At 45.1% G+C, this 18850-nt stretch overlaps 1 protein-coding gene across 2 annotated transcripts in view; it reads right to left on the bottom strand.

The window, feature by feature from the left end:
* Positions 1-1019: 1019 nt before the first annotated feature.
* The window catches only part of HACE1 (HECT domain and ankyrin repeat containing E3 ubiquitin protein ligase 1), a 34837-nt gene continuing 17006 nt past the window's right edge, over positions 1020-18850 (bottom strand). For both annotated transcript variants that reach the window (XM_068160451.1, XM_068160448.1), the window contains exons 12-24: positions 17599-17921; positions 16357-16425; positions 15038-15125; positions 14126-14237; positions 13388-13485; positions 13165-13252; positions 11929-12078; positions 9661-9857; positions 5893-6024; positions 5096-5194; positions 4724-4794; positions 2393-2506; positions 1020-1951 (exon numbers count right to left, since the gene is read on the bottom strand). In XM_068160451.1, the coding sequence (XP_068016552.1) occupies positions 1849-1951; positions 2393-2506; positions 4724-4794; positions 5096-5194; positions 5893-6024; positions 9661-9857; positions 11929-12078; positions 13165-13252; positions 13388-13485; positions 14126-14237; positions 15038-15125; positions 16357-16425; positions 17599-17921 (1644 nt within the window). In that variant the 3' untranslated portion in view covers positions 1020-1848. The remainder of the gene's footprint in view (positions 1952-2392; positions 2507-4723; positions 4795-5095; positions 5195-5892; positions 6025-9660; positions 9858-11928; positions 12079-13164; positions 13253-13387; positions 13486-14125; positions 14238-15037; positions 15126-16356; positions 16426-17598; positions 17922-18850) is intronic.

An 18850-nucleotide genomic window follows, 5' to 3' on the forward strand; every position in this document is an offset into this window, starting at 1 on the left:
AGGAAAAGGGTTTGAGACACTTCCATTCTGACCTCTCTAGGGAGGTACAAACATGACAAGAAATACCACAAGGCATTTGCCATGGGACATGGCATTTGGTCAGGCAGTGGAAGAGGTTTGTCCAGGGAGGTGGAGTCACCATCCCTGAAGGTGTTCAAAAACTTGTGTGCAAAAGGCACTTTGGGGTATGGCTTAATGGTGGTGTTGGGCTGATGCTTGGACTCAATCCTAAAGGGCTTTTCTAACCCAAGCAATTCTGTGATTCCATGACTGACAGCAGTGGGGAGAGGAAGGAGTGATCTGTTTCTGAACCCTTTGTGAGGCAGGGAGTACTGTCAGGAAGGAACTGGTGAGAAGATTCAAGCTCTGCACTCCATTAGATTCCAAACCCAGCTGCTAGGGATGCTGCTTGGGACTGAATGCACCAAACCCCACTCCTAGTCTGAACCAAACCAGTATTGCAGGCCTACCCTTGGGACTCTAAAAGCCAGTCTGGTAGATATAAAGAAATTCTGTACAGTGAAGGTGGTGAGACAGTGGAACAGGTAGTGGATGTCCCCTCCTTGGAGGTGTTCAAGGCCAGGCTGGATGAGGCCTTCAGCAACCTGGGCTCAGTGGGAAGTGTCCCTGCCCAAGACAGGGAGGTTGGAACTGGATGGTCTCCAAGATCCCTTCCAACCCAACCCATTCTATGAATGCAGGAATCAGCTGCTTACCCACAACAGATGCTGATGAGCCATCCCTGTGTACTTCTATATATTCTTTGAGTAATATACTCTAATTTTAACACACATTTTGACATGAGATTCTAATCACCATCAGTCTTGCCAGACACATTCAGTAAGCTCAAGTTCCTTGTGCACTTGCTGATGTCCACTCCTACACTTGGAGAAAGCCTTCTCCAAAGCTGCTCACTGACAATTTAAATTACAGGCAGATGAGTAAAATCCTGGAAGGGGGAGGAAAAAAAAACCCCACCCCCTCCAAAGGCCTCTCCAAACCACACAGACTTGTCAGACTCTGGTAAAAATATTCAAGTTTAATAATACCCTCTGAACATACAATTATGTCAAGGAAAGAATAAAGGCATTCAAAAACAAATGGCTAGGGATCTTAAATAGTATTTACAAACTCTAAGCTGCAAGTTGCCTATAAAGTCACCAATGCTTTAAATAGTTAGTAGAATATAGTGTAAATTCCAATATAAATTAGATATGAAGTTCATCTGTTGTTTCTTCCAGGGATAACAGCTCTCATCTTTACATCCTATGTACATTAAAATACTAAAAAGGTATAAAATCTCATTTGCTGCTCTGCAAAGGAATGGAAAATACATCAGCTCTGTCTTCCTGTACAGTGTCCAAACTGAACTCTCTGTAGTGCTCCCTGCAAAAATAAATGGCACTTTCCCAGGCAATGAGGCAGAAAGTCCAAGGCTGCCCCTCAGCAGTTTCCCATCTGAGTGCAAAGTGAACTGAAAGGCAGAGGTCATTCAACCATACAGATGAGAACAGAACCAACCAAAGAAAACCCCAACCCACCAAACAGAAAGGTAAACTGTGGGAAGAGATTCCAACCAACCTCCCAACTTAGGCTGAAGTAAAAACCAAAGAAGCATGGAAAGTGACTTCCATACAGAGTCTGTCATCTTCAAACCTGAAAACACAGCACACTGAGGAGTCTGCCAGCATATCATGGAGGAAAAGTTGATGATCCTGGAGGAATTCTGAAGCCCAGCCCTGCCACTGGGCTGCAGCACCTAAGCTGCTTGCTCCTTGACAGCTTCCAAAATCGCCCCTGCCGCTTGGAATTGCACAGCAGTGGTCAAGGTGAGCTTTAGAGACTTCATTATGCCATTGTGTAACCATAGCTTCCACAGTGCAAAGCCACAAGAAGCCTGTCCTTAAGGATTTCTTTACTTGGGTATTCAGGTAACTTGAGCATGTTGATACTGCAAAGGAAAGAACAAAGCCACAGCACAGGTCAGGAAGAAACTCAAACAGCAAAGTTTTCTGGATGAAAAAACCCAAAGGCATCACACTTAGGGAAGGAAACAAAGCTGTGCTGCATTCCAGCACCACTGAGCACTTGAATGTATTGCAGGAAATGAAGGATTTCTCTTTCACTTCAGGAAACTGCAACACAATAATTGAACTTGAGCATTGCCTTATTGATCCCACTGCCTGGAGCTGAGCAAAATAAACCCTGAGCAAACATCATGTAACAACACCTGGGTTAAAAGCCATCACTTTGGTGTTGGATATTGAATACTCTACAAACTCTGATTTGTTAGTCTTTCAGTGAAACTATTCAAAATGAATCTACTTTTGACTGTGATTGACATAAAAAAGCCCTGGGTTAAAGACTCCCTCAGTGAGAGCAGCTGACCTACCACGTGCTTGAGGTTGGTAGAAGGTTGGCAGTGTATGGCACAGCAGCAATTGTGAAGTTTTGCAGTCCACTGCCACCCATGATATGGGCAAAGCCACCATGAGGCACCCTGGAACTGAGAAAAGTCACAGGAATTAGACTGTTACAAGAGTGTTATAAGCAAAAGTAGTAAAACATATCACCACTGCACTGCTCTCTTACTGCTGACCAATCACTAACCCTTTCACATCAAGCATCTCCCCTTCTTACCCATAGAATGGGGTGGGTTGGAAGGGACCTTAAAGATGACCTAGTTCCAACCCCCCTGCCATGGGCAGGAACACTGTCCACTAAACCAGGCTGCTCAAGGCCTCATCCAACCTGGCCTTGGAACAGCTGCAAGGAGGAGGCATCCATGACCTGTTCCAGTGTCCCACCTATAAGATCATCAAGTCCAAGCAGTCCCTAATTCCACCAATGAGCCAAGAGAATTCCACATTCAAGTCAGCAATAAACACAGCCCCTAGCTGCTGGAAAGTCTCCTTCAACCCATCACTAGATAAAAGATTTTACGGTGTAACTTACTAGCAGGCTTTTCATACACCAGGTCAGAATTGCACAGGATCAGGGCTTTGAACATTTAAAAGCAATACATGGCTGCCAACTTCTGCCCCCAAGAAAGAGTTTTCCTTCCAATATAGTCAAGAAAGCCTTGCAGATAGGCACCAAGAAAATCTTGCCTCTTACAAGATCTGCCCCCTTCCACTGCTTGTACAAACACCCTTCAATCCCTTTGGCAACTTCAACACCACCAAAATGTTGAAGTTTACCTCTGGACAAGATGACCTTTGAGGATCTCTTCCAACCTGATGCAATCTGTGACTCTTGAATCCTAACTCTTCTACCTATTGTTCCACTTACTCTGCATAAATGTAATTGAAAACAGCGCAGAAGAGACACTCAAGGACAGTTTCCTCCTGTTTTGCTTCACTTTGAAAAGTAGTTTTATGGATCAGTAAATTATCCCAAATGCCATGAAGCAGCAAATACCCCTCCAGGATCATTTGGAATGTTTTAAGCAGCATTTGAAAGAGGACCTTACATCTTAAAAGATCCTTATGTGAAGTCTAAACTTAGAAGTAAAGTAGCCCACTAACAATAAAAGGCAGGCAGCTGACATGCAACAGATGTGCAGCTAGAACTGCAGGACTCATTTCTGCAGAGAACTCAGTGTACACAGAGCTAGCTAAAGAATGAAACTCAGACTAAATCAAGTGAAACTAATAGAAATTAAAGACTGTGCCACTTGATACACCCATGACTGTGAAATTCCTTTGAATAAAAGATGAGGTTTGGTGACCTTGATTTGTATTTCACCAATGCTTAACCACAGAGCTTATAAACAAAGGGTCAGCTGCTCTATTACCCACAATCATGGAATATGAAGGCAGTATCACCTGCACCTACCACCAGGAAAAAACAGTACTGGGATGACACAGCTCAGGTGCCACACATTCCCATGGATCCACAACGCTACCTGGCTGCATCCACACACCCAGCAACCAGCTCAGCAACTGGCTCAGCAACTGACCCAGCTCACAGCAGCATCTGCTGCACAAAACCTTCCCCCACTGGCCCCAAACCACAAAGGAAATAAAAGTGGCTTCCCCTGAAGAAGTGGTGGAATTTAGGACAGAAATCCTACCTAAAGCAAACAGCATCTTGCATAAAGTTACAGCTTCACTTGATCCTGACACACTGCACTGACAAATTCAACTCAGCTTCAGGAGGGGGCTGTGCAGTGCACACTGACTGAGGTGATCCCTAGTTATCTCATGTATTAAAGCCTGCATTGATTACTGGAGAAGCCAAGAGCCACATAAATATGCAACAGGAAGAAGAATATAAAGTGCAGCTCAATTCACTACTGCCTTGTTAAAAAATGCCTGGCACAGCAACAGAGGCCACTTGCAAAGTAGTCAACTACAATAAATAGGTGATCAATCACTCTGCTGGCACTACAGGCAGCAAAAGTATTAACAGACACTTTGTCCACTTTGATCAACATACAGAACATCAAAGCATGCAAAAAGGTTTCTAGTTAGGCAATTTTCAATGGCAATATTTAGCCCAGGGAAGCTGTGGATGCTCCCTCCCTGGAGCTGTTCAAGGCCAGGCTTGAGCAAGCTGGGCTGGTGGGAGGTGTCTCTGCCCATGGCAAGGGGGGGGGTCAGAACTCTATAATCTTCAGGGTCCCTTCTGTCCCAAACCATTCTCTGGATCTGTGAACATGAAGTCTCCTGACTTACCTCAGAGTACCCAGACAATCAGTTGTTACAGAAGAGATTCTCACCTGCCAGTAACAAACTGCAGCAGTAAGACTCTCTCTTCCTGAGTTAGTTCTTCCACAACGTCCCAGAACCACTGCATGAAAAACAAGTTAGTTTGTATTTCCCTTTAAAGACTTGGACTTGGTAACAGCAATGCAATACATAGAGTACTCATGGGTCTGCTACATGAATGATGGACTTTTCCACATGAAATCCACACACAACTGAGGCACTGAATGTATGAACACAGGACAAAAACACTTCACAGAGGTATCTGCCAGAATAAAGCTTCCATCAATACAGGCAGCAAAGGATGCCAGCAGCAGCATCTCTTTTGCTTTTGGATTAAAATGCAATAGCCTGTAGCAAGCAACCACCACCATGAATAATCTTACCTGAATAACTTGGTCTCCTCTCTCATAGCCACTGGTGTATTCTGTATTTTTCAGCCAGTCATTCACATCAATTTCTGGCATCCCAGACAACAAAAGCTCCTGCAGAAGCAGCAGAGAGATTGTGAGCATCCTCCAGACTAACCATTTCAAGGGTGTAGGCTACTTTAAGAAGTAATGCCTTAAGAAGTGTAAAAATCAGAGAGCTTTCTCTGTTTAGTTGCAACCTCAGGAAGCTGCATTTTAATACAAGATTCAGAGAACTTCCCATGATCTCTTTCATTTAAGTACACAGCACCAAGAGAGAGAAATTACTGCCAGAGGATCAACACTAAAAAAAGCTCTGATTTTTGGCAGGACTTGAGACAAAACTTGAGATGTGTTGGTTACAGAAGATTAAACCACCACAAAAAAACTCCCAAACTTATTGGCATTTGATTTTGTCACTTGGGAAAAGCAAAGACAATAGAGAGCATCTTCTTACTTTTAAAGGACTTCTGTCCTCCTGACAGAAAACTGTTTCAAAAGGCTCCAAGGCCCCAACATCCTGACTTCACTTGGAAATGACAGTGTGAAGCATTTATCATGAAGTTAGCACCTTCCAGGATGATGGTCATTCTAATCAACTAGGATAAGCAGGAAGAGACACACTGAGAGCCTCACTGCTGGATTTCAAGAAGCAAAACCCAAGTGAAAGACACAAAATGTTTACTTTTTGAGTACTGAGCTTCACCTCTACATTGCTACTGATAAGTAAGCTGAACAAAAGCACTCTAAAAAGTGTTAAGTCTTCTGCTTACCAGTTCATATTCATCAAAGAGCTGGATCAATGATGGTGGAATGAACATATGGAAGCCTTGTAAAAAGGCATTTATCTGAGGCTGAATGGCTCTGGTCATTCTGAGCTCTGTCACAAGCTGGACATACTCAGCCTGCAATGTAAAGAACAACATTAAGACATCTAAAAGCCAATCTGCACAGAGCTGATGTGACCTCACACAAATGCAGCCCCAATACATCAGAATTCTCCCTGGAGATCTTCAAGGCCAGGTTGGATGAGGCCTTGAGCAACCTGGTCTAGTGCAAAGTGTCCTTGCCCACGGCGGGGGGTTGGAACTAGATGCTGTTTAAGGTCCCTTCCACCCCAAACCATTCCATGACTCCATGAATCTCACCTGCTATATGAGTCCCTGGCTGCTTGTCATACATGGAAGCAACTCAACAGAAATCACAAGACCCCTCAGAATTCAAAGCCCTTTCTACTCTTCCCCTTTCAGTGAATCATTCCATTCCCTCTCTGAAGCCTCAGCAGCACATCAGACACCAGGAATACCTACATACTTTCAGAGCTGCATATGCATTCCTGCACAGTGCACAACAGGTTCAAGCCAGTCTGCTTTTTTAAGAGAGATCTGATTGCACACATGAGACAGATGCCAAGAATATGATGACAAAGTCTAGTTTGGGTGAAGGGTGGCTGTGTGTTTTCCTTTGAGGTAAAGCAAGCAAAGACCTTGCTTCCCTGATTTCACAACCACATATACTGTGAGACAAGGATCAGTGCTCCTTATGATGTTCAGACTCAAGAGAGCAGCTCCACTCCAAAGCTGTTAGGGGAGGAAAAAAGCTACACCACTTTGTACTGCCAAGCAGAGAGGCCAGGCCACAGACAAGTCTTGGGAGGGCAGAGAAGGCCACAGGATTGGGGAGATTGGTACTGGTTTTTTACAACAGCATTTGGTCAGGCTTTGCCTGGCTTTAATTTGGGGCTTTTTCCTTGTAAAAGAGAAAGCTGACAAAGATGTGCAAAGAACAAAGAGAAACACACAGCATGGCCGATGGACAAAGCCTGACTCTGCCCTTTGAAGTCTCTCCATTACCATCACAAAAAGCAGCTGAACCGCTGCTAGAGCTGCCACTTCAGCTGGCACTACATGGATGCTCCACCTGCAGAATCCCGTGGTCCCACAACCATTCACCTACAGCACAGCTGGGCTGAAAACACCAAAAAAAATCCTTCTTTCCAAGAAAAAAAAACCCAAACCACTTTTCACTCCCACTCCTCTATGGGCCATCCACTCCTGGTTTGCTTTCCAGTAAGAGGGAGATAGAATCACCGAATTTCAGGGGCTGGAAGGGACCTCGAAAGATCATCCAGAAGGTTTGGCTGGTTTCATTTGAGCTCTTGGCATGGGATTGGTTGTTTCTGGTGGGTTTGTGGTTTGGACTCACTGATAATTTCCTATTTTTTTAAACTGCTGTCCTTTAAAGAGGCAATCTGCTAATGTGCAAACACAGCAAATTCCCTCAGAGGCTGAATTCCCTTCTCCCAGAGGTATAGAAAAACACAGCGAGCTTTCAACAGCGATCTTTTCTTCCTCAGATAAAAGCAAGGGGGAAAGAAAAAGAGAGAGATCTCTTACAAGGGAAAAACAACACAAATCATGTTTTATAAAGCAGACTCTTTGCAATTGGACTTGTTAGAATTGCTAAGCAAAACCACACTGCAACATTCTGCCTTGTTAAAGGCACTGGGGGAAATCCCCAGACACCACAGCTCTCAACCACTTAGTTCACCACTGTCAAAACCCAACAAGCAAGAGAGTGGCACCTTGCAGAGGTTTCTTGGCAACAGTTTTTTCCATCTTCAAGTTTAAAAGTCAGTTAATATCAAGGGTTTCAAAGCCACCAAAACAATGAAATGCTTCTTACCACCTCTCAAACGAAAGCTAGACAAACCCTCCTGCCACAGCTGAGGAGCTCACAGAGAGGCATCTGCTCGGCATGTGCTCAACCACACTTTGTAGGCTGTGTCCCCAGTCAGTAGTTAACAGAGCCATTTCAGCTGCTAATGACTGAGGGTATCCTGGAGCAGGCAAACTTCTAGTTCCATGCTGGTAAGAGTTTTTAAACTGTGATTTCCTAGCCACTATTCATGTCAACTGTTTTATACATTGAGAAGCTAAAACTGCCCAGAAAGAAGAATCACAGAGCTGTCAGGGTTGGAAGGGACCTCAAAGATCAGCCAGCTCCAAACCCCCTGCTATGGGCAGGGACACCTCACACTACAGCAGGCTGTTCAGAGCCACATCCAGCCTGGCCTTCAACACCTCCAGGGATGGGAATCAAGAGCCTTGTTTTCTCTGATAGGTAATAAAGAAGTCAATCATTCTTCACAATTAGCCTTGTTTTAGCATCTGTATTCCTCCATCACTGACTACACGGCAGGAAACAGTGCAGGAGCAGGCTGGCAACTTGCATTCCTGTTCCTGGAATGCCACTCTGCCTTCATGGAAATGAGGATTAAACACACAGGAGTCCAGTGCCAGTTGCTCCACCACCAGCGAGAAGTTTGTCAGAACAGATGCTGACACCAAGTGGTCATTTCCCACACAGCAGCTGTCTGCACGACATGTCCAGCACTGCATGCCTGCAAGGGAGGTTTGCTGGACACGTGTGAGAAACAGAACACAAAGCAGACAAAGTGCAAAGAAGTCAATGACAAAAACTGCAGCTCTGCCCAGGATACTCCTGCAGCTGGGCAGCCTGTTCCAGTTGGAGGTCTCCCTGCTGACTGCAGAGAGGTTGGACAAGATGACCTCTGAGGGTCCCTTCCAACCCAATGTAATCTGTCAATCTGTTACTCAACTGTTCATTTGTGTTCCTATTTTCTTTCCAACAGTTCTGTCAGGAAGAGCCTCACAGCTGAACACTCAGACATTTTAAATGGCACTATTTCTGTAACTTGCTAAGCTGGAAAAGGGAGAAGAGTGCTGGCAACTTTGTGTTTTTATCTCAAATGAAGCAGAACTTTTGCTTCCAGTTAGAAAGTCAACCTGAACATGAGCCAGCAATGTGCTCAGATGGCCAAGAAGGCCAACAGCATCCTGGTGGTGCCTTGGTATTTGGCATTGGTGAGGCCACACCTCAAACACTGGGTTCACTTTTAGGCTCCTCACTACAAGAGGGGCTGGAGAGTGACCAGAGAAAGGCAACAAAGCTGGTGAAGGGTCTGGAGAGGATCAACTGAGGTTGGTTAGCCTAGAGAAAAGAAGGCTGAGGGGAGACATTGCTCTCTACAACTCCCTGAAAGGAGGCTGGGGATGCTCTCTTCTCCCTAGTATCAGGTGATAGAACAAGAGGAAATGTCCTTCAATTGTGCTGGGTAGGTTTAGGTTGGATATAAGGAAAAATGTCTCTCCTGCCAGAGTGGTCAGGCATTGGAACAGGCTGCCCTGGGAGGTGGAGTCACCATCCCTGGAGGTGTCACAGAAACCTGTGGCCATGGCACCTGGGGATGTGGTTTAAGGGCCATGGTGGGGTTGGGTCAATGGTTGGACTTGATCTTAAAGGTCTTTTCCCACCTTAATGATTCCATGAACTGTTGCCAGCAGTTGTTCACAAAGTCAGCCCAAGTGTTTTTCTTATCCATCAACTTGAAATAAGCCTGTGTGACTATACTGCAGGAAGCAGTGCAGCATCAGGCTAACAATGTGCATTCCTGCTCCTGGAATGACACTCTGCCTTGATGGAGAAGAGGATGGGGAGCCCAGTGGCCCAGCACTCACCTTGTTCTCCTGTGTAACCAGTATGCCTGCACCCCCCGGCTTCAGCGGCACTTCCTCCATCGCTCCAAACACATCGGTCTCAACAGAGAAGGTCAGCTCCAAGCCCAGGTCACTGATGTCATTATCTAAAATCCACTGCAAATTCTTGGCATACTCTGGGTCAATAGATGCTACATCCTGATAATTTACAGGTATGCCTAGAAAAAGAGACAAGAGCCCTTCAAGTAAATAGGGGAAAGCAACACAACAGAACAGGCTTTGACTTTCTCTGGTAGAAGATTGCCCTCTAGAGAGAAACCAGAAGAATACAGAAGAGGAGAAAGGATTCACTGCAGCATAGCTACACTTACCACACCTTAAAAGGATTAAAGAAGTTTTCTCTGCACATGCTTCCTCCCAGTGCAGCAAATGGCACACCGTTTGAGCAACAGTCTGCACCATTTTAGCTCGCTAATGGATTGCAGTAAAAGCACCTAATTGTCCAGCACACATCAGGGGCAAGCAGCTCCCCACAGAAACCTCCCAAGTTTTCTACAGCACTTTGAGGAACCCAAATAATCCATTCCTCTACAGACTAAGCTTCTCCCCCAGAAAGTTAATTTAGTAGAGGAGAGGGAGAGAAGAAAAAGACAACCTTTCAGTCTCGGGTTCTCTTTTGAATCGTTCGCTACCGGGCTCGCTACACAACTGACAGGAATGCTGCATTTTCAAACTGGAGAGTCCATTCAGAGGCATTAAGAGAAGACTTGCTACAAGTCTGCCTTTTATCCAAGTGTAGAAACTGCCTATTTACAGTCCCTTCACAGACATGGCACTCAGATTTGAGCAAAATGCCCAGAACAGGGTGACCCTGAGTTTGCACTGCAGAGCTGCTCTCCTCTCCTCTCCGCACAAGAAGGCAAATCCCAATTATTTTAACTCTCTTCTGATAGATACTTTAGCTCCACCAAGACACAAAAACCTCAGGAAAGGGGTGAGGTTTAGTCAAAAGTGAGTTATCAGGAAGTGCTCTCTTTGCTTCACCACCTTCTGTGCATTGTGAAGTGCCACAAGGTGCCCATTAGCAGCAGTCTGATCGAGCTGTGGAGTGCAGCAGCAGTACTCCAGAGACTAACACAGAATTCAAAGGTTAGCAGTCAGTGCAAAAACTGCCACAGCACTTCCCTGGCAGAGCCAAGAGGGCTGAAATGCTGTGTGCACAAGCTGCAAGGCATTGCTTTTCTAATCAGATCAAGCAATACCCCACTCCAAGAGAGAATAGATAGGCAATTTCCCAATTAATGCACTCCAGAGGAGTAACAAAGGGAATTTACCCTTTGCCAGATCTTGATGGAAGAGGAAAGGTTGCTCATGACAATGCAGAGCAGAGCCCTCATGTTCAACAACAATCACAAGGGCTCTCCAAGAAGGGCTCTAGAGCACAGACACCACCAGCTAGCAGTGACCCTTCTCAGTTAAAAACAATTGCACTTTTATAAAGCCTCCTGACTAATGCCCTTGAATGTGGAGGAACCAACACTGCTTGGAAAGGAGGCAGGGTGAACTTGCATTAGTTCTGAAAGACTGCTTCAGGAAATAAATGCTTGTTGGAGTGGGTAGACAGAGAAGCTCACAGCACAGGGAAGCTCACAGCACAGGGAAGCTCACAGCACAGGGATTCAACTTGTTAGAACAGCCCCTGACTGAAGAACTGCAGGCACAGTGACCTGCCTGACCAGATTTTGGCCAGAGTTCACACACATAACCAGCTTTTCATGCAGGCCCTGAGTGAAATAGGGAAGGAATCTTTTCAGACTGGCATTCCACAGCAGGACAGATGAATGTCACCAAAGGAGTGCACACACCACAGCAGCAACTGGCTGCACAGCTCTGCCTTTCAGGCATTCCTTGTCAGCAGCACTAAAGACATCTAAATGCTGTAATTATGTTTTAGACAGATTAATGATGCCTGCCTTGTTTTGCATTTAAGATTCATATTTAAATTGAGAGATTAGTTATGTGATTAACAGTTGCTCACTGCATAAAACTCTTCACATAGTTTTGCTAATGCATCTCTGGATTTTGCAGCTCTAACAGTTCCTAGGAGAGGCTCAGGCTGGAGCAGCAATTACTACCACGTTATCTGGTGACTGATAGCAAGACTCATTGCCAGAAGCTTGGCACTTGTTAGATACACACACAGAGGCAAAAAAGGAAGAGGTTCAGGGTGTTGAAAGGTTTACAGGTCAACTGCTCTGACTAATAAAGAGGATTTTCATCAAGCCATACCAAGAATGTGTTTGTAGAATGATCTTGTGAAGTAGATGTTCACCAGCTGCCGGTGATTCAGGGCCAGCCCCAGGATCTGGCCTGCGAAACGGAAGTAGTTCAGATGGTCTGGATTCACAGAAGAGTTGCTGTTGGGCTGGAAAGTTGTTCCTGTAAAACAAAAAGGTTACCATGTTTAGTGACTGCCTTTTGGCTTTTCCTTCAGTGAAGCTCACATTTCTCCAGCACTCTAGGCACCTGAAAGCACTGTGAGCGTTGGACTGGGGGGGTCGGGCAGATTGATTGAGTTTGTTGACACCAAAAAGACATCAGGAAGCAATGTCTTAGAATGCACTGGCAGCCTATGACTGCAACAGTGCTGCTCAGAGCCTCTCCAAGGCACCACTCAAATAATTCTCATCAACATAAGGCTAATCATGGTCTGCTAGATTATGTCCTCCACCTTGCTACACTGCCATGTGCATTTTTGGCTCACTCTTCTATCAGCTTGTCAACATGCTCCAAGAAAGGGTCAGAACCCATCCACTTCCTTTCTTCTGGCTCCAGCCAGATGCAGACAGGAGATGGTCCACTCCTGGTCTCCCTGGAAAGGATCACCTCAAATAAATATTGCTGAACACTTCCTTTTATCTCCCAGAAACTAATCTCTGCCTCTACTGCTGACTGAATTCCTTGCCACTTCTTAAGACACTGTAAGGCAGAAAGGAAAACATTTGTCCTTGGTGATGATGTGAAATCTTTCATTGACCTAGCACCAAAAAGTCAAACACAAGGTAGAGTGGTGGAGATTAACATCTGGTTTTACCACAGGAATTAAGTGACTGGCTTTGTGGATTTCTAAAGGGAACTCAAGGAATACCTCCACAGCTCCCTCGTAGATACAGAAAAAGGAAAACAGTCTCTATACTCCTCTCCAATTGCCATGTCCTCCTACTACCAGGCAGAAATAGCACACACCCATTAAAACCAGCAATTCATTCTGCTCTTACAGAAGAGAACAAAAGAAAAATCAAGGAAACTTCCTATGAAGAAAAATATTTCACCTGTAGTTACACAAATGTACTATGAATAGATCACTCCTCTGGAGATAAGATCCAGTTTGTCAGTGGTGCCTTTAAAAAGCAACACATCTCACATTCTGAGGCCAGTGAAGGGGCTTGTTTTTCTTGGATTATAAGAAGATGACAGTCTAAAATGAAGAGGGGGGAAAAACAAAACAAGAAGTCAGAGACATACCATCAGCTGACTGTGTGAATAAGGCATAGTCTGGGTTCACGATTTCACTGGAGAGAATATCAAACCACTCACGCACCACACCCTGGCCCTGCAAGTCAAAGCAACAAAGCATGTTAGCACACAGGAATTTCACTGCAGTTACACTGGTTAGAACAATGCTGTGAAGAGGATTAGTGTGGCCACGGATAAATAGCAGAAAGGGAAGGCAAGCATGGTTACCTACCATGCCTTCCTCTCCATGAAATCTCACGGCGATCCCCTGCTTCAGTTTGGCACAGTTTGCTTTAGATACAACTTCACAGCTACTCCTGAAAATAGAATCTAAATACAAAGCACCAATTAATGGTTTAGCTCACTGCATTCATTTCAATGTATTCCACAGAATCACAGAAGTGCTGAGGCTGCAAAAGACCTTTGAGATCAAGTCCAACTGGTCGCCTAGAGCTCACAATCCCACCACTAGTGCTAATCCCTCAGCACCACATCCACAACTCTCTCAACTCCAGGGATGGTGACTCCACCAGCTGCCTGAGCAGCCTGTTCCAATGGCTGGGAACCCTCTCTGGGAAGTTATTGCTCCTAATATTCAACTTGAACCTCCCTTGGTACAACTTGAGTCCATTTCCTCCTGTCCTGTCACTTGTTGCACGTGAGAAGAGACTGACCCCCACCCCACTCCAACCTCTTTTGAGGTAGTTGTAGAGGGTGATGAGATCTCCCCTCAGTCATCTCTTCTGAAGGTTAAAAGCAACCCCAGCTCCCCCAGCCATTCCTCACAGGACCTGTGTTCAAGGCCCTTCACCAGCTTAGGTGCTCTTCTCTGGACATGCTCCAACACCTCAATGTCCTTCTTGCAGTGAGAGGCCCAAAACCGAACACAATCTTTGAGATGTGGCCTCACCAATACCAAAGGGGGGGAGCACATTTCAAACAGGTACTAATTTCAGGGACAACACAATACCTCTGTGAACCAAAAGGATGTCATTTTCATTGACAGGCCTGTGCACCATGTCTGAATCTGGCTGTCCAGCATGCAGGTGTTCATAGAACCATTCACAGCGGTCTTTAAATGGCTACAAAAGAAGGGGTAAGGCACATTAGATACATGCACTCAACCCAGTAACTCCTCACTCCTAAGCATGATTGGAAATGTTATGAATCCTTCTCAAGCCGTTTTGGAGATGTGCAGAGAGGTGCTCAGTGCTGCCTCAATATGCTGTAAAGTATTTTGGGAAAAGGAAAGGCCCAGAGATGCCCTTCAGCACTTGCTGACTCTGATATGCAGAGAGACTGGGCCACCAGTCACTCAGAAATAGCTGTGGGAGTTTGCCACGCAGCAGAAAATAGCACCACAACATTTCTTCCAGGGAAGGGAGCCAGGATTCATAGAATGGTTTGGGCTGGAAGGGACCTTAATGATCATCTAGTTCCAATCCCCCTGCCATGGGCAGGGACAGCTGCCACTAGACCAGGTCAGCCCCTGGCCGCTCTAATGCTGCTGATTATCAACCACAGCTCAGCACAGAAGCACAAGTGATAGAAAGGAGCAATCTTTGCCCTGAAGTTCATTCAAAACAATAAATACTGGCAAGTTACCTCTGTTTAACTAGAAGCTGGGACTTGTAAGGCCTGTTTAAGGCTGGCCATATCAAAAGGGCCTTACACATGAGTTTGAAGGAGTTAGAAGCACAGAAATCTGGCTGCCATGTCTGTTGAATGGGATTTGTTTCCACATCCTATGTTCAGGAGCACTGCAGCCCACACTTTGCTTTTCCATCCTCCAACACATGAATTTTTGTTTTAAAAGTATTCTCAAAGAAAACACTTCCTTGAGATCCCTGGAAGCTGGAGCTAGGCACCTCCTAACATTCACCTGAGCTTTTATGATGTGCATGAATCTGGACATTAATTCAGGACACTCCAGGAGAAAATGGAAGTGATCAAAGATTATTTTGGGATTTCTGAAAGAAAAATAGGTTAGAAGCCTGTTAGTCAGAGATCTGAGAATAATGCTTCATGACACACAAAGTTAACATAAAAAGACAAGGCAATTAGTCATAGAGAAAAGCTTCAGACTCTGTTTTGAGATGTTCCCCTAACTATTGATTGCAAATGACTTACAGAATCACAGAATGGTTTAGGTTGGAAGAGACCTCCAAAAATCATCTAATCCAACCCCTCTGCAGCCAGCAGGGACATCCTCCACTAGATCAGGCTGCTCAGAGTCCTGTCCAGCCTGACCTTGAATAGCTCTACAGACAGGGCCTCAACTACCTCCCTGGGCAACCTGTTGCAGTGTTCCAGCAGCCACATGGTACAGAACTTGCTCCTAACATCCAATCTAAATCTGCTCTGCTCTCATTTCAGACCATTGCCCCTTGTCCTCTCACTGCAGGCCTTCACAAGGAGTCCCTCTGCAGGCTTCTTGTAGCCCCCTTCAGGTACTGGAAGGCCACTGGGTCTCCCTGGAGCCTACTGTCCTCCAGGTAGCTCTCCAGTCAGGAGGTTATAAATTGGGAAGTCACAGAGAATCAAAGAGGCTTAGACTTCTTTAAGAGTTCAACAAATAGAAACCCTTCTGAGGAAGAGTGGAAGTTTTCATCAGCCTCCAAAGGGCAGGCTTTATTTGGAACAAAGCTGAGGAAAGAATCCATTAAAGAAATCATTTTGCTGCTCTGTGAAAAAGATTTTCTTCACAAGACTCTTAAGAAGGGCTTACACACAGATTGGTTTGGGTTGGAAGGGACCTTAACCCTAAAACCACAGGTAGGGACACCTTCCACTAGCCCGGGCTGCTCAAGCTTTCATCCAGCCTGGCCTGGAACTCCTTCGGTGAGGCAGCATCCATCACCTTTTTGGGCAGCCCGTTCCAGTGCCTCCTCACCCTCACTGCCAAGCCTTTCTTCCTAATCTCCTATCTAAATGTTCCCTCCTCAAGCTTCAATCCAGTCCCTCTTGTCCTATCACTACGAGCCCTTGTAAAAACTCCCTCCTTAGCTTTCTTACATGTAGAGGAATTCATTGAAGCCTGAGCTCACTTGTATTTGGTTAAGACCATTCTAGTGCATGTGGCACATATGTCACAACAATAACCTAACCCCACAACTGGGCAAGAAGAAAACGACGAGTCTGAATTACTGAGGGGAGATTTAACAGCAAGAAATGATAAACTCCCTATGTTTTGAAGCTCACCTGTTCACAAAACACTTGAGGACATCATCATGTTTGCAGACAAACTCTATAAAACGAGGTGATGTCATCCTGGTCAAAGAAACCACAAGATGCTTTCGGTTAATGAAGCTGGAAAGAACTTGAATTACACAAACTGTTGCACTGTTTTGTTGGTTCCCCCCCCCCCCCCCCCCCCAATAAAACACTATGCAGATAGAAGCTGATGTTCTTGAGCTGGTCAATCATGGAACAAAACACTCAGCAGCATTAAGATTTCACAATAAACTGATAGAAAAGGCACAAAAAATGCCAGTAATCAAGAAGGTCAAGCAACCTACCCACTAACTGTTAACAGCTACTGGAACAAGTGGAGGTACACACCTGGCCATTGAAGCCTTCCAGCCCTCAACACATCAGTGGATGCACCTCAAGCATCAGCTCTTCCACAGATCCACACCATCCACACACTGTTCTATACACTTGATCACCCCATAAACACTCCCACCACACATTTCCATCATGGTAAGTGATAAAGAGGGAGAGGAAGAAATATCATTGGGTTGTCAAACTCAATCTTGGGGGGCAAGGAGGTATTGAAAAGCTTTGTGAAATCAAAGAACTGCTTGCCAAGGAAGAATAAGCACTACCTAAATCCTGTTCCACACAAAACTCTGTTTGTAAAGCCAGGACAGGATTCCAAGTGACCATCACTTTGAGACTGAGCTTTTCTTGTTAGACCTTTCTGCAGCACAGCCAAATGAGTTTTACCCCAAGCTGTCACTGTCATGCACAAACACAACTCTTAAGCTTTTTTTTCTGAGCTTGTAGCTCTTCTTGTTGGATAATGCCATTAAATTCAGAGGCAATTTCACAACAGCAAGAGCAGTTAACTTTCAGGAGACAAAAACTGCATTACCTGCAAGTGTCCCATGTTTAGAAAGGGCCATCAGATGTTTAGTACAATGCCCCAGCACAGCTACATTCACAGGCAGCAGCACAATGGACATGTTACTGTGCCATGAGAGCCCAAAAAACCCAAACCAAACAAACAAAGGGGGAAAAACCAAACCAAACACCACCCCACAAACAAAAAACCAACAACAAACCCCAGTGTTCCAATACTTGAACCAGCAAAAGCATTAAAAAGCATCCCTTTGACTGTCACTGCTATCATCTGGTCAGCACCAACATTCTCCCAAGAAAGAGCATATGGTTTTTAAATGGCAACAGTTCAGGTAAGAAACAGCCCCTTCTTCTCCTTACCCCTGAGGCATCTGACAGGAGCAGCACATATAAAAGGCTTGAATGACAGCACTTAGCCTGTTTGCTGTCATGGAGATAACATCCTGGCAATCAGCACAGGCTTCCTGCTTCCCAGCAGGATCGTAAGCATCAGCAGATAGCTCTTCTCTGCCCTCAGTTCCTGCAGTAGGGAAGGAAGGTGTAGGAGCAGCATCCTGGTGATCTGGTGCTTTTTGCTTCAGTAAAATAGAAGTGATGTCGGCAGAGTCCCTTTTGTTTGTCATCAGCTCGGTGGCTATAAGAACGAGCCACTCGTCCAGGGAATGCCAGAGCAGTTCCAGTGGCTGCAATAAACACATGCAAAAAACCAAACCAAAACAGGGACACGTTGCCATTAGAGAATAGTCACAGTGTGGTAATGCCCTCAAGGCAAATAAACACCATGCAAATTTCAAAGTTTTAAATGATCCTTTAGAAGTCATTTTAGAGAGAGGAGTCAAATACTCAGGAAAAAAAGAAGTCTCTACTTGCAGCCATGGAGCACAGAGGAAAAAAGCAACATAGAAAGAAAATAATCAAGCAGCAGATAAAGTCATTTAGAAAGGGTGAAACACTACACAATCAAACAGTTTGGCCTCATGGCTGTCACCCAGCACACTGCTGCAGTCAAGGAGAGAAACAATACACATGCTGAGCTGCCAGAGTGTGTCAGTTCTTTGAGGCCCTGCTCAGAGAAGCTCCCTGTACACAGCAGATGGAGCAAACCCCAGACAACACAACTGAGATTCAAATCCATAGGCACATATCCAGTGAGATGTGAGCTCCTACAGTTCATTTTGATAGTAGCCCAGATGCCTCACAGTAAAGGTCACCAATACCTAGCCCTGTGAAACTGAAAAGCATCAGCAGAAGCTCACATCCATTTTTCATGTTGTCCATTTTAACACAGTCAATCTTCACTCACTACCACCAGCTTCAAATCAACAAAACTGAAGTCTGGTACAATTCCATCACTGCACATCTTATAACCAATACATCCAGCTTTAACAACCAGATCCAAACCAGTAGAACTGAAATCTGGTAGAATTCCAGCCTCACTCTTTTGTTCTGAGGTGCTGACAGAGGAGGCAAAGAGCTGGGAGGCCTGTGGCTTGTAATACAATTCAAGAGCAACTTGGAACAAGCATCATGGTCACAGTGAAAACACTGACCAGACTAAGAATTCAGCTGTGAAGCTGGACACAACTGAACTCCCAAGGCATCTCCAAACAGC

This window comes from Melanerpes formicivorus, unplaced genomic scaffold (genome assembly GCF_026170545.1).
Source record: "Melanerpes formicivorus ecotype bairdi unplaced genomic scaffold, bMelFor1.0.p_v2 SCAF_50, whole genome shotgun sequence".
In the NCBI taxonomy this organism is placed as follows: Eukaryota; Metazoa; Chordata; class Aves; order Piciformes; family Picidae; genus Melanerpes; species Melanerpes formicivorus.